This window comes from Sardina pilchardus, chromosome 16 (assembly GCF_963854185.1).
Source record: "Sardina pilchardus chromosome 16, fSarPil1.1, whole genome shotgun sequence".
In the NCBI taxonomy this organism is placed as follows: Eukaryota; Metazoa; Chordata; class Actinopteri; order Clupeiformes; family Clupeidae; genus Sardina; species Sardina pilchardus.
In genome coordinates, this window is record NC_085009.1 from 31,052,419 (window position 1) to 31,068,079 (window position 15,661).

The window sequence follows — 15,661 nt, forward strand, 5'->3', positions numbered from 1 at the left end:
GCTGCTAAACTTGCTATAGAAGATCGTTGAAGACCAGTAAGGACTCGGTGAGCTGCACATTTTTAAAAATGAACGTTTAGGGGCGTTTTAAGGACAGAATAGACCATGCACAAAGCGGGCAATGTTAAAGCCATACAGAGCTTTACAGAGAGAGAGAGAGAGAGAGAGAGAGAGAGAGAGAGAGAGTGTGTGAGTGTGTGTGAGTGTGTGTGTGTACACAGTGTGTGTGTGTGTGTGTGTGTGTGTGTGTGTGTGTGTGTGTGTGTGTGTGCAGTGGGTCCAGGATGGAGGGCATCACTCAGCTCTGGTCCCATTGGTGGGCACCCTGTGTGTGTGTGTGTGTGTGTGTGTGTGTGTGTGTGTGCAGCGGGTCCAGGATGGAGGGCATCACCCAGCTCTGGTCCCATTGGTGGGCACCCTGCGCCCACAGCACCCAGATCACCGTGGCAACCCCACATACAGCACCCAGATCACCGTGGCAACCCCACACACAGCACCCAGATCACCGTGGGCAACCCCACACACAGCCTAATAAATGATTAACAATGCTTACCAATTTACTTAACATGTCACCATGTGTTTTTATTGAAAACATTCCTTATACAATACTACTCACAATTTTCATATTTACATAAGTCACTTTAAAACATATAACTTCACACATGAATGTGCTGCAACACTTAGTTATGCACAGTGTAAAAACATGATTCAGGTGGAACACAACAGGATGGACTCATTAGGGTCCATCTATTTCTATATGTTTACAGTTTGGATGTTTCTTCAGTTCAGAGAACAGCTGCTGTGTTGAGGGTCCAGGATCATTCCCATTCAGATCGAGCTCTCTGAGGGGTGATGGGTTTGATCTCAGTGCTGATGCTAAAGCTCTGAAACCTTCATCTCTTATATTGCAGTTCCACAGGCTGTAGGAGAAAGAAGGAAACACTTAATCAGATCAGCTGAAGGACATACACAGACCAAAGGGGGAACCAGTTATTACGTGTGTGTGTGTGTGTGTGTGTGTGTGTGTGTGTGTGTGTGTGTGTGTGTGTGTGTGTGTGTGTGTGTGTGTGTGTGTGTGTGTGTGTGTGTGTGTGTGTGTGTGTGTTGTGATTGTGTCGTCTAAACAAAGAGGGCAGCAGCTATTACCTGGGACAACATTGAAATGTGTATATAGATTGTGTTATGCAGTGTGTATGGAGTGTGTAATGGAGGGTGTATAGAGTGTGTATGGAGTGTGTATGGAGTGTGTATGGAGTGTGTGTGGAGTGTGTATGGAGTGTGTAATGGAGTGTGTATGGAGTGTGTATGGAGTGTGTATGGAGTGTGTATGGGGTGTGTATGCAGTGTGTGGGGAGTATGTATGGAGTGTGTATGGAGTGTGTGGAGTGTGTATGGAGTGTGTGTGGAGTGTGTATGGAGTGTGTATGGAGTGTGTATGGAGTGTGTAATGGAGTGTGTATGGAGTGCGTATGGAGTGCGTATGGAGTGTGTGTGGAGTGTGTAATGGAGTGTGTGTGGAGTGTGTAATGGAGTGTGTATGGAGTGTGTGTGGAGTGTTTGTGGAGTGTGTATGGAGTGTGTGTGGAGTGTGTGTGGTGTGTGTGTATAGAGTGTGTATGGAGTGTGTGTGTGTGGAGTGTGTATAGAGTGTGTATGGAGTGTGTAATGGAGTGTGTATAACATTAAACTAAATAAATTACATGAAATGACATGGTGTAATGAGTGAAATGAGTCAGTGTGTGTGTGTGTGTGTGTGTGTGTGTGTGTGTGTGTGTGTGTGTGTGTGTGTGTGTGTGTGTGTGTGTGTGTGTGTTATTTGGTCTTGTGATACTCACTCTAGTGTCTCCAGTTTACAGTTGGGATCCTCCAGAAGAGAAGAAAGATGCTTCACTCCTGAGTCTCCTGCTTCATTCCCACTCAGCTGCAGCTCTCTCATGTGTGAGGGGTTTGATCTCAGTTGCTGATGCAAGAGCTCTGAAGCCTTCCTCTCCAATACTGCAGTTAACCAGGCTGTAGAGAGAAGTAGGAGAAATACTTCATCTTCATTTCTTTTAGGACAATCAACATTACTGACACATTTACAATACACTTTGTGTGTGTGTGTGTGTGTGTGTGTGTGTGTGTGTGTGTGTGTGTGTGTGTGTGTGTGTGTGTGTGTGTGTGTGTGTGTGTGTGTGTGTTGCGATTGTGTCGTCTAAACAAAGAGGGCAGCAGTTATTACCTGGGACAACATTAAAATGTGTATATAGATTGTGTTATGCAGTGTGTATGGAGTGTGTATGGAGTGTGTATGGAGTGTGTATGGAGTGTGTAATGGAGTGTGTATGGAGTGTGTATGGAGTGTATATGTATTGAGTGTGTATGGAGTGTGTGTTGAGTGTGTATAGAGTGTGTGTGGAGTGTGTATGGAGTGTGTGTGGAGTGTGTATGGAGTGTGTGTGGAGTGTGTGTGGAGCGTGTATGGAGTGTGTATGGAGTGTGTGTGGAGTGTGTGTGGAGCGTGTATGGAGCGTGTATGGAGTGTGTATGGAGTGTGTAATGGAGTGTGTATAACATTAAACTAAATAAATTACATGAAATGACATGGTGTAATGAGTGAAACGAGTCAGTGGTGTGTGTGTGTGTGTGTGTGTGTGTGTATGTGTGTGTGTGTGTGTGTGTGTGTGTGTGTGATTTGGTCTTGTGATACTCACTTTAGTTTCTCCAGTTTACAGTTGGGATCCTCCAGAAGAGAAGAAAGATGCTTCACTCCTGAGTCTCCTGCTTCATTCTCACTCAGCTTCAGCTCTCTCATGTGTGAGGGGTTTGATCTCAGTGCTGATGCAAGAGCTCTGAAGCCTTCCTCTCCAATACTGCAGTAATACAGGCTGTAGAGAGAAGTAGGAGAAATACTTCATCTTCATTTCCTTTTGGACACTCAACATTGCTGATATATTTGTGTGTGTGGAGTGTGTATGGAGTGTGTATGGAGTGTGTGGAGTGTGTATGGAGTGTGTATGGAGTGTGTGTGGAGTGTGTGTGGAGTGTGTATGGAGTGTGTGTGGAGTGTGTGTTGAGTGTGTATGGAGTGTGTATGGAATGTGTATGGAGTGTGTGTGGAGTGTGTATGGAGTGTGTGTGGAATGTGTGTGGAGTGTGTATGGAGTGTGTATGGAGTGTGTGTGGAGTGTGTAATGGAGTGTGTATGGAGTGTGTATGGAGTGTGTATGTATTGAGTGTGTATGGAGTGTGTGTGGAGTGTGTATAGAGTGTGTGTGGAGTGTGTATGGAGTGTGTGTGGAGTGTGTGTGGAGCGTGTATGGAGTGTGTGTGGAGTGTGTAATGGAGTGTGTATAACATTAAACTAAATAAATGAGTGTGTGTATAGAGTGTGTGTGGAGTGTGTATGGAGTGTGTATGGAGTGTGTGTGGAGTGTGTGTGGAGTGTGTGTATAGAGTGTGTATGGAGTGTGTGTGGAGTGTGTGTGGAGTGTGTGTGGAGTGTGTGTGGAGTGTGTGTGGAGTGTGTATGGAGTGTGTATAGAGTGTGTATGGAGTGTGTATAGAGTGTGTATGGAGTGTGTATAGAGTGTATGTGGAGTGTGTATAGCATTAAACTAAATAAGTTACATGAAATGACATGGTGTAATGAGTGAAATGAGTCAGTGGTGTGTGTGTGTGTGTGTGTGTGTGTGTGTGTGTGTGTGTGTGTGTGTGTGTGTGTGTGTGTGTGTGTGCTCGTGTGTGTGTGTGTGTGCGTGTGTGCGTGTGTATGTGCCTGTGTGTGTGTGTGTGTGTGTGTGTGTGTGTGTGTGTGTGTGTGTGTGTGTGTGTGTATGTGTGTGTGTGTGTGTGTGTGTGTGTGTGATTTGGTCTTGTGATACTCACTTTAGTTTCTCCAGTTTACAGTTGGGATCCTCCAGAAGAGAAGAAAGATGCTTCACTCCTGAGTCTCCTGCTTCATTCCCACTCAGCTGCAGCTCTCTCATGTGTGAGGGGTTTGATCTCAGTGCTGATGCAAGAGCTCTGAAGCCTTCCTCTCCAATACTGCAGTACCTCAGGCTGTAGAGAGAAGTAGGAGAAATACTTCATCTTCATTTCCTTTAGGACAATCAACATTACTGTCACATTTACAATACACTTTGTGTGTGTGTGTGTGTGTGTGTGTGTGTGTGTGTTGTGATTGTGTCGTCTAAACAAAGAGGGCAGCAGTTATTACCTGGGACAACATTAAAATGTGTATATAGATTGTGCTATGCAGTGTGTATGGAGTGTGTATGGAGTGTGTATGGAGTGTGTATGGAGTGTGAATGCAGTGTGTATGGAGTGTGTATGGAGTGTGTATGGGTTGTGTATGGAGTGTGTATGGAGTGTGTAATGGAGTGTGTATGGAGTGTGTATGGGGTGTGTATGGAGTGTGTATGGAGTGTGTAATGGAGTGTGTTTGGGGTGTGTATGGAGTGTGTATGGTGTGTGTGTGTGGAGTGTGTGTGGAGAGTGTGTGGAGTGTGTGTGGAATGTGTGTGGAGTGTGTGTGGAGTGTGTATGGAGTGTGTATGGAGTGTGTATGGAGTGTGTAATGGAGTGTGTATGTATTGAGTGTGTGTGGAGTGTGTATAGAGTGTGTGTAGAGTGTGTACATAGTGTGTATAGAGTGTGTGTGGAGTGTGTAATGGAGTGTGTGTGGAGTGTGTATGGAGTGTGTATGGAGTGTGTATGGAGTGTGTGTGGAGTGTGTGTGGAGTGTGTATGGAGTGTGTATGGAGTGTGTGTGGAGTGTGTGTGGAGTGTGTGTGGAGTGTGTTTGTGTGTGGAGTGTGTGTGGAGTGTGTATGGAGTGTGTATAGAGTGTGTATAGAGTGTGCATGGAGTGTGTATAGAGTGTGTATGGAGTGTGTGTGGAGTGTGTGTGGAGTGTGTGTGGAGTGTGTGTGGAGTGTGTGTGGAGTGTGTGTGGAGTGTGTATGGAGTGTGTAATGGAGTGTGTATGTATTGAGTGTGTGTGGAGTGTGTATAGTTAAGCAATAAGCCCCGAGAGGCCGTGGGTTATACTGTATAATCGAACAGCTAAGGGGCGTTGTTAGGCACGACGCGAAGCGGAGTGCCTAAAACCCCCTTAGCTGTTCGATTATACAGTATAACCCACGGACTCGAGTGGCTTATTGCTTTTCTAAAACGGTAACTACGTCGATCTAGCAAGATTTCATGAAACGAAGGCACAGCAACGGCAATGTAACGATATATTCATAGATAATCTTTCTTCCGCCAAGAAATATATTCCCTCCTTATGAATGGTTGCCATGCAACAACAAGACGCAGCCACTGCTAGTTTTGTGCTAGCGCATTACTATAGAACGAAATGCGGTCAAGGTGTGAGTTTATCATGATATTTACAACGGCATCGAACGCGATTCAGCCAATCACAATCAAGGACCGGAACTATCCGTTTTAGAAAGTGTGTACATAGTGTGTATAGAGTGTGTGTGGAGTGTGTAATGGAGTGTGTGTGGAGTGTGTATGGAGTGTGTATGGAGTGTGTATGGAGTGTGTATGGAGTGTGTATGGAGTGTGTGTGGAGTGTGTGTGGAGTGTGTGTGGAGTGTGTATGGAGTGTGTTTGTGTGTGGAGTGTGTGTGGAGTGTGTATGGAGTGTGTATAGAGTGTGCATGGAGTGTGTATAGAGTGTGTATGGAGTGTGTGTGGAGTGTGTGTGGAGTGTGTGTGGAATGTGTAATGGAGTGTGTGTGTGTGTGTGTGTGTGTGTGTGTGTGTGTGTATATGTGTGTGGAGTGTGTGTGGAGTGTGTGTGGAGTGTGTAATGGTGTGTGTGTGTGTGTGTGTGTGTGTGTGTGTGTGTTATTTGGTCTTGTGATACTCACCCTAGTTTCTCCAGTTTACAGTTGGGATCCTCCAGAAGAGAAGAAAGATGCTTCACTCCTGAGTCTCCTGCTTTATTCCCACTCAGCTGCAGCTCTCTCATGTGTGAGGGGTTTGATCTCAGTGCTGATGCAAGAGCTCTGAAGCCTTCCTCTCCAATACTGCAGTTATCCAGGCTGTAGAGAGAAGTAGGAGAAATACTTCATCTTCATTTCCTTTAGGACAATCAACATTACTGTCACATTTACAATACTGTGTGCATCCTGTATGTGTGTGTGCGTGTGTGTGTGTGTGTGTGTGTGTGTGTGTGCGTCGTGTATGTTTGTGTGTGTGTGTGTGTGTGTGTGTGTGTGTGTGTGTGTGTGTGTGTGTGTGTGTGTGTGTGTGTGTGTGTGTGTGTGTGTGTGTGTGTGTGTGTGTGTGTGCGCATGTGTGTGTGTGTTCATGGGCGGTGCCAGGAGGTAGCTGGGGGGGCCACAGCTCTGTGTTTTCTCTGTTGGTATGTCTGTCCCTCAGAAAACTTTCTTGAAATGGTGTATTTCGCAGTCAGAATGTATTATTGGTTTTTACTGTCAGAAACAAATCTCTAGCGCCGCCACTGTCTGCATGTGTGTGTGTGTGTGTGTGTGTGTGTGTGTGTGTGTGTGTGTGTATGTGTGAGCGCGTGCGTGTTCTTGTGTGTGCTGCAAAGACTACTGCCAACGACGTGAAGTAGCATATAGTGTACATTCAGCAGTTTTTAATTGTGAGGTCATCTCATGAAAACAAATCTTATTTCCATTCAGTGAGATTCATCACTCACCCCCCTTTACAGCTGCATTATCATCACTGATACACATCAGATTCATCACTCACCCCCCTTTACAGCTGCTGCTACAGCTGCATTATCATCACTGATACACATCAGATTCATCACTCACCCCCCTTTACAGCTGCTGCTACAGCTGCATTATCATCACTGATACACATCAGATTCATCACTCACCCCCCTTTACAGCTGCTGCTACAGCTGCATTATCATCACTGATACACATCAGATTCATCACTCAGCCCCCTTTACAGCTGCTGCTACAGCTGCATTATCATCACTGATACACATCAGATTCATCACTCACCCCCCTTTACAGCTGCTGCTACAGCTGCATTATCATCACTGATACACATCAGATTCATCACTCACCCCCCTTTACAGCTGCTGCTACAGCTGCATTATCATCACTGATATACATCAGAGCATCTTACAATGAAACAGCCTTACTGTAGTGAACACACTACACTGTGTAAATTTCACAAAACTGCACTTCTATATGGCAAAAGAAAGGACATGGAATAGTCTATTTATGTTGATGTGAAACAATGATGATTGATTTTGTATCAACATCAGCAACACCACCTTTAACCCCAGCTGTTTTATGTGAAGTGAATGCAACAACAACAACTAACCATAATGTCTGCAGTGTGCAGTGGGGATCCTGCAGTAAAGCACACAGCTGAGTCACTCCCAAGACTCCTGGTATGCGCTTACTCAGATCCAGCTGAGTCATGAGTAAGGGGTTTGAACCCACAGCTGAAGCCACAGCAGCACAGGCTTCCTCAGCAGCACTACTCTTCAGGAACCTGGACACATAAGGAGGACAACACACCTTTCATCTCACCTGACATAATCATCACTGATGTGGGCATAGAAAGACACAAAGACTTTTGGCAAGTCAGACAATCGAGTAATAATGAAATGACGACTGCTACATATGCTGTTGTCAGAAAGAGTGCATTATGTATGCTACTCTTTTGTGTGTGTGTGTGTGTGTGTGTGTGTGTGTGTGTGTGTAACTCATTTATCTGCTTGGCCTGGTGCTGCAGCTTTAAATCTCACAGGTTCAGTTTTCTCTGCAGCACCTTATCTTATCTGGTCTCTTCAAATACCATGTTCATGTCTGGATAGTAGAGACTGAATCTCTACACAAGGTGTTCCACCACAAGTCAACGGCACACAGTCTGAAGTTTCACAATCTTAATAACATATCTCCATGTGAAGCTTTTGATAATCATTGACACACAACTGGACGGTACACTGTTCTTCCAGAAATATACTTACTGGACATTTCTCAGAGTACACTGTGGATCCTCCTTTAGGTCTAAAAGCAGTTTGACTCCAGATTTCCCTGGATCATTTCCTCTGAGATCAAGCTCTCTGAGGTATTTGGGATTTAACCTCAGGGCTGAAGCCAGACTAGCATAGCCCTTCTCTGTGATACTGCAGTCAGAGAGCCTAGAAGGAAAGGATTGAGTCAATGCACCAGAAAATAATATATAGTTTTCCAAGTACAACACTTAAATGTACCAGTGTTGTTTACGATAGACTTTGAGAATTTACATCAAACTGACATATATGATGATAACTCCCCCCCCACACACACACACAAACAAATACATGATCATTTAATTAAAGCCACATAACTGTGTGTGTGTGTGTGTGTGTGTGTGTGTGTGTGTGTGTGTGTGTGTGTGTGTGTGTGTGTGTGTGTGTGTGTGTGTGTGTGTGTGTGTGTGTGTGTGTGTGTGTGTGTGTGTGTGTGTGTTGTGTGTGTGTTTTGTGTGTGTGTTTTGTGTTATAATGTTATAGTGTGAGTGATTGCGTAAATGAGTGAGAGTGATTGACTGACTCAGTGGTGTAGCTGTCACTGTCAAATTCAGTATTTGGTCTTGTGATACTCACTGTAGTTTATCCAGTTTACAGTTGGGATCCTCCAGAAGAGAAGAAAGATGCTTCACTCCTGAGTCTCCTGCTTTATTCCCACTCAACTGCAGCTCTCTCATGTGTGAGGGGTTTGATCTCAGTGCTGATGCAAGAGCTCTGAAGCCTTCCTCTCCAATACTACAGCCATACAGGCTGTAGAGAGAAGTAGGAGAAATACTTCATCTTCATTTCCTTTTGGACAATCAACATTTCTGTCACATTTACAATACTCTGTGTGTGTGTGTGTGTGTGTGTGTGTGTGTGTGTGTGTGTGTGTGTGTGTATGTGCGTCGTGTGTGAGTGTGTGTGTGTGTGTGTGTGTGTGTGTGTGTGTGTGTGTGTGTGTTCATGGGCGGTGCCAGGAGGTAGCTAGGGGGTGCTACAGCTCTGTGTTTTCTCTGTTGGTATGTCTGTCCCTCAGAAAACTGTGTTGAAATGGTGTATTTCGCAGTCAGAATGTATTATTGGTTTTTACTGCCAGAAACAAATCTCTAGCGCCGCCACTGTCTGCATGTGTGTGTGTGTGTGTGTGTGTGTGTGTGTGTGTGTGTGTGAGCGCTTGCGTGTTCTTGTGTGTGCTGCAAAGACTACTGCCACGACATGAAGTAGCATATACTGTACATTCAGCAGTTTTTAAATGTGATGTCATCTCAAGAAATCAAATCTTATTTCCATTCAGTGAGATTCATCACTCACCCCCCTTTACAGCTGCTGCTACAGCTGCATTATCATCACTGATACACATCAGATTCATCACTCACCCCCCTTTACAGCTGCTGCTACAGCTGCATTATCATCACTGATACACATCAGATTCATCACTCACCCCCCTTTACAGCTGCTGCTACAGCTGCATTATCATCACTGATACACATCAGATTCATCACTCACCCCCCTTTACAGCTGCTGCTTGCTACAGCTGCATTATCATCACTGATACACATCAGATTCATCACTCACCCCCCTTTACAGCTGCTGCTACAGCTGCATTATCATCACTGATACACATCAGATTCATCACTCACCCCCCTTTACAGCTGCTGCTACAGCTGCATTATCATCACTGATACACATCAGATTCATCACTCACCCCCCTTACAGCAGCTGCTGCTACAGCTGCATTATCATCACTGATACACATCAGATTCATCACTCACCCCCCTTACAGCAGCTGCTGCTACAGCTGCATTATCATCACTGATATACATCAGAGCATCTTACAATGATACACTACACTGTGTAAATTTCACAAAACTGCACTTCTATATGGCAAAAGAAAGGACATGGAATAGTCTATTTATGTTGATGTGATTAAGAAAACAATGATGATTGATTTTGTATCAACATCAGCAACACCACCTTTAACCCCAGCTGTTTTATGTGAAGTGAATGCAACAACAACCACTAACCGTAATGTCTGCAGTGTGCAGTGTGGATCCTGCAGTAAAGCACACAGCTGAGTCACTCCCAAGACTCCTGGTATGCGCTCACTCAGATCCAGCTGAGTCATGAGTAAGGGGTTTGAACCCACAGCTGAAGCCACAGCAGCACAGGCTTCCTCAGCAGCACTACTCTTCAGGAACCTGCACACATAAGGAGGACAACACACCTTTCATCTCACCTGACATAAACAACACTGATGTGGGCATAGAAAGACACAAAGACTTTTGGCAAGTCAGACTATCCAGTAATTATTAAATTATGACCTACTGTACTGCATATGCTGTTTTCAGGAAAGGGTGTATTGCTACCCATTTACTCGTGTGTGTGTTTGTGTGTGTGTGTGTGTGTGTGTGTGTGTGTGTGTGTGTGTGTGTGTGTGTGTGTGTGTGTGTGTCTAATTCATTTATCTGCTTGACTTGGTGCTGCAGCTTTAAATCTCACAGGTTCAGTTTTCTCTGCAGCACCTTATCTCATCTGGTCTCTTCAAATACCATGTTCATGTCTGCTAGTAGAGACTGAATCTCCACACAAGGTGTCTCCACCACAAGACAATCAACAGCCCACAGTCTGAAGTTTCACCAGCTTTTTATCAAAGGCTTCACATGGGAGATATTTTATTATCATTGACACACAACTGGACGGTACACTGTTCTTCCAGAAATATACTTACTGGATATTTCTCAGTGTACACGGTGGATCCTCCTTTAGGTCTAAAAGCAGTTTGACTCCAGATTTCCCTGGATCATTTCCTCTGAGATCAAGCTCTCTGAGGTATTTGGGATTTAACCTCAGGGCTGAAGCCAGACTAGCATAGCCCTTCTCTGTGATACTACAGTCAAAGAGTCTAGAAGGAAAGAATGTAGTCAATGCACCAGAAAATAATATATAGTTTTCCAAGTACAACACTTAAATATGCCAGTGTTGTTGACTTTGAGAATTTACATCAACCTGACAATGTTGTGTGAACATATAATGTGCCATCTGCAACATTACTGTTATATGATGATAACCCCCCCCACACACACACAAACCCAAACAAATACATGATCATTTAAATAAAGCCACATAACTGTGTGTGTGTGTGTGTGTGTGTGTGTGTGTGTGTGTGTGTGTGTGTGTGTGTGTGTGTGTGTTTTTGTGTTATAATGTTATAGTGTGTGAGTGATCGCGTAAATGAGTGAGAGAGTGATTGACTGACTCAGTGGTGTAGCTGTCACTGTCAAATTCAGTATTTGGTCTTGTGATACTCACTGTAGTGTCTCCAGTTTACAGTTGGGATCCTCCAGAAGAGAAGAAACATGCTTCACTCCTGAGTCTCCTGCTTCATTCTCACTCAGCTGCAGCTCTCTCATGTGTGAGGGGTTTGATCTCAGTGCTGATGCAAGAGCTCTGAAGCCTTCCTCTCCAATACTGCACTTATTCAGGCTGTAGAGAGACAGCTTTGTCAGCCTACTGAGGCTACATCCCCACATGCACCACACTGCATAAATGAAGCCACAAAACTGATCATTATGGAATACTAAAATGTCTTACCTGAGTGTCTCCAGTGCACAGTTTGGGTTACCCAGTCCACTACATAGTTCTTGGACCCCAATATCTCCAATACTGTTGTCATTGAGGTCCAGATGTTTCAGTTTTGAAGACGCTTTGGTGAGGACAGATGCCAGACCTGCACAGCTCCTCTCAGTGAGCCCACAACTGTTGAGCCTTAAGGGGAAAACATTCCACCAGTTAACAGACTCTCTAGAAAGAACTTTGATATCATAACTGAGACCATAAGTGCATTAGTGTTCTTGTGCTTCTGATTCATACTTAACATCAGCTTAAATTACACACACACACACACACACACACACACACACACACACACATTTCCGCCCATAGCTATTGATATCCTACTCACAGAGCCTTTTGGGATTCCTCCACTACTGGCTGCAGCCTTAGGAGACATTCATCAGACCTGCTGTACTTCTTCAAATCAAACACATCCAGCTTTTCTTCTGATGTCAGAAGCACAAACACAAGAGCTGACCACTGTGTGGATGAGAGTTTGGCTGCAGAAAGTGTCCCTGCACTCAGGAAGCTCTGGACCTCCTCCACTAAGGAGTGATCATTGACTTCATTCAGACAGTGGAAGAGGTTGAGAACTCTTTCTGATGATGGTATCTCCCTGATCTTTGTCTTTATGTACCTGCCTATTTCCTCTTTGCTTTCATATTGTACTCCCTTTATCAGGCCTTTCAAGAGTCTCTGGTTGGATTTCAGAGAGAGGCCAAGAAGGAAACGGAGGAACAGATCAAAGCGGCCATCTTCATGTTCCAAAGCCTTGTCCACAGCTCTCTTCAGTAACGTGCTCATGGATGCATGCACTCTTCTCTTTTTCGCTGCTCTGGAGGGTTTCTGTGAGGACATTAGGTCTTTCCCTTCTGTAATTAACATCAGAAGAACGTGAAGCGCGGCAAGGTACTCCTGGATGCTCAGATGCACAAAGCAGTACACCTTTTCCTGATGAAGGCCTGACTCTTCTTGAAAGATCTGGGTGCAGATGCCACAGTGTACTGCTGCCTCTCTGACATCAATTCCACTCTCTCTCAGGTCGTCTTCATAAAAGATTAGGTTGCCCTTCTTCAGCTGCTCGTAGGCCAACTTTCCAAGAGTAAGGAGACTAGCCTGGTTCCACTGTGGGTCTGTGTCATAAACTCCTTCAAATTTCAGACTCCTCTGCTTGGTTTGAAATATCAGGAAATACGTGTACATCTCTGTCAAAGTCTTTGGAACTTGCTTATTTCCTTCAGTCTTAAGAATAAATTCAATAACAGTAGCAGCAATCCAGCAAAACACTGGAATGTGGCACATAATGTGGAGGCTTTTTGATGATTTAATGTGAGAAATGACTTTCCTGGCAAGATTCCGATCACTGATCCTCTTCCTGAAGTACTCCTCCTTCTGAGTGTCGCTGAACCCTTGTACTTCTGTGACCCGGTCGACACACTCAGGAGGAATTAGATTAGCTGCTGCTGGTCGAGAGGTTATCCAAAGGAGAGCAGAGCGAAGCAGATTACCCTTGATGAGATTTGTCAGCAGAACATCCAATGAAGCGACCTTTGTCACTTCAGTCAAAATTTCATTTTTCTGAAAGTCTAGCGTGAGTCGACATTCATCCAGACCGTCAAAGATAAACAACACGTTGTACTTCCCCTGGCTGGGAAAAGTTAGCTGCTTTATTTCTGAGAAAAAGTGGTGAAGAAGATCCATCAAAGAGAGCTGTTTGTGTTTCATGCTGTTGAGCTCCCTAAAAGGCAGTGGAAATATGAAGTGGATATCCTGGTTTTCTTTCCTCTCAGCCCAGTCCAGGATGTACTTCTGAGCTGAGACAGTTTTGCCAATGCCAGCTACGCCCTTTGTGATGACACTTCTGATTGGTTTGTCTTGGCCAGGTAAGGGCTTAAAGATGTCTGTGCATTTGATTGGGGTCTCCTGTTCAGCTGGTCTCTTGGATTTGGACTCAATCTGCCTGACTTCATGCTCCTCATTTACTTTCCCACTTCCTCCCTCTGTGATGTAGACCTCTGTGTAGATCTTCTCCAGCAGAGCAGAGCTGCCTTGCTTTTGTATTCCTTCAAACACACTCTGGTACTTTTTCTTGAGATTTCTCTTCAGCTCCGTTTGACAAACCACATCATATTCGTCTAATTCACAAGAAAATAAAACATAAAACAATACAATCATGTCCATCAAGCCACCAACACCAGAAACATACTGTTAATCTATTTCACCATAATACGTGCCATTACATTATTTGTGCTGAGGAGTTACTGAACAGATCAAACTCAGGCACATAGACATTTTAAATGTGCACCATTTATTATTTATCTAATTGTATTTATGCATCTTAGCTAGTGGACTGATGCATGGGACTGCATATCACTATCATTGCTGTGTTGATAGTGTTGTTGTTGATGTTAATGTTCTGTATTCTCTACATCCTCAATGTTGTTGTGTCTTTTTTAAGTATCTATTTACTGTTATAGAATAGAATAGAATATATACTTTTTTGATCCCGTGAGGGAAATTCAGTTCTCTGCATTTAACCCAATTTAACCCAATTTAACCGAACACACAGCACACAGTGTACACACAGTGAGGTGAATTACACAACCCAGAGCAGTGAGCTGCCTGCCCAACCAGCGGCGCTCGGGGAGCAGTGAGGGGTTAGGTGCCTTGCTCAAGGGCACTTCAGCCGTGGTGGACTGGTCGGGGATCGAACCAGCAACCCTCCGGTTACAAGCCCGATGCGCTAACCAGTACGCCACGGCTGCCCCCGTTCTTGCCCCCGTTGTTGTCTGTGCTTAAATGTTCAATGTGGCTTCATTGAGTGCAAGACAAATTCCCCTTGGGGCAATAAAGGTTTCATTCATTCATAAATGTAATACAAGACACTAGGTAATTCTTACTTTCTTGCAGTTTGTCAGCGATATGCTTCTGCTTCATGTTCCTCAGGAAGTGCAGTGCCATCTTGAGAGCCCATTCTCTGGCATCACTCTCATCCTGCTTTTTATCCTCAAAGTGTTCTTGGTAATCTGGACTCAGAATCTTCTTGTATCTCTTCAGCTCATTCTTCACAAAGGTGATGATCTTCTCCTCAAGCACCTAGTGTATAAATATCTGGTTATACTTTGCATTACAATATAGGGCTGCAACGATTCGTCGAGTTACTCGAGTAACTCGATTATGAAAATTCCTCGAGGCAAAACATCTGCCTCGAAGCCTCGTTAAATTCCTATGGAAGCACACCAGCGCGTCATACATTCTGAATTTAGTTGGCGCGATGGCGACAGAGGTGTGTGACGGGGCGAGTAGCCACCGTCACGGCAGTGAGCTGCCATCATTATGTGTGATGTCTATGTCGGGTTGCAATGCATGTATATGTTTGTTGAATGTGTCTATGTTTCCCGTTTATCCTTCTCTACCGTTTATAATTATCAGTCATACAAGTCATTCATCAGACCCTTCCCCGTTTCTCCCGTAGCTGTTATTATATGTAGGCCTACAAATGATCAAACACCATGGCGAGGCATAGGCTACGCTAATACACCTAACATCAAAACTCCCGACAGTTTAAAACATTCACCCCTTCAATCACATTACATCTGTTAAAATAATCACACAACGTCTTGTCATAAATGCTCCGTTTAAAGAATTATCACGTCATTACCCAGCAAACAATTAACGTTCTGCTAACTTTCACTAACGTTAGCTTTTGGTTCCCCTATGGTTCGTTTTTCAGCAACCTACTAATAACGTTTAGAGAACGTTATCTCCAGGTTGTCAAAACAAATAACGTTCCCCTAACGTTTTTACAACTAAAGAAAAAAACGTTATATTCTGGTTGAATCCCAGCAAGCAAATAACGTTAGCCGCTGGTTCTCCTGTGGTTAGTTTATCAGTAACCTTCTAATACCCTGGAGAGAACGTTAGCTCCAGGTTATCAAAGTTTTCCGAACGTTATTACAACTAAAGAAAAAAAACGTTATATTCTGGTTGCATTTCTCTTTTCACACAACGTTGCTACTTAGTTGTTTTTAGGTATCTTATTTGTATAACCATATCGGTATTCTCTGGGTA

At 44.2% G+C, this 15,661-nt stretch overlaps 2 protein-coding genes across 2 annotated transcripts in view; both read right to left on the minus strand.

The window, feature by feature from the left end:
* Positions 1–15,661, minus strand: part of LOC134059649 (uncharacterized) — a 246,170-nt gene that overhangs the window by 8,975 nt on the left and 221,534 nt on the right. Inside the window, exon 29 of the mRNA XM_062516092.1 lies at positions 5,865–6,032. Coding sequence (XP_062372076.1) covers positions 5,865–6,032 — 168 coding nt within the window. The remainder of the gene's footprint in view (positions 1–5,864; positions 6,033–15,661) is intronic.
* Positions 7,466–13,778, minus strand: LOC134060447 (protein NLRC3-like). Its single transcript, XM_062517174.1, has 4 exons — positions 11,940–13,778; positions 11,570–11,743; positions 10,085–10,176; positions 7,466–7,473 (listed from the first exon to the last, which is right to left on the minus strand). The coding sequence occupies exons 1-4, from the start codon at positions 13,769–13,771 to the stop codon at positions 7,466–7,468; spliced, it is 2,106 nt and encodes a 701-aa protein (XP_062373158.1). The 5' UTR covers positions 13,772–13,778.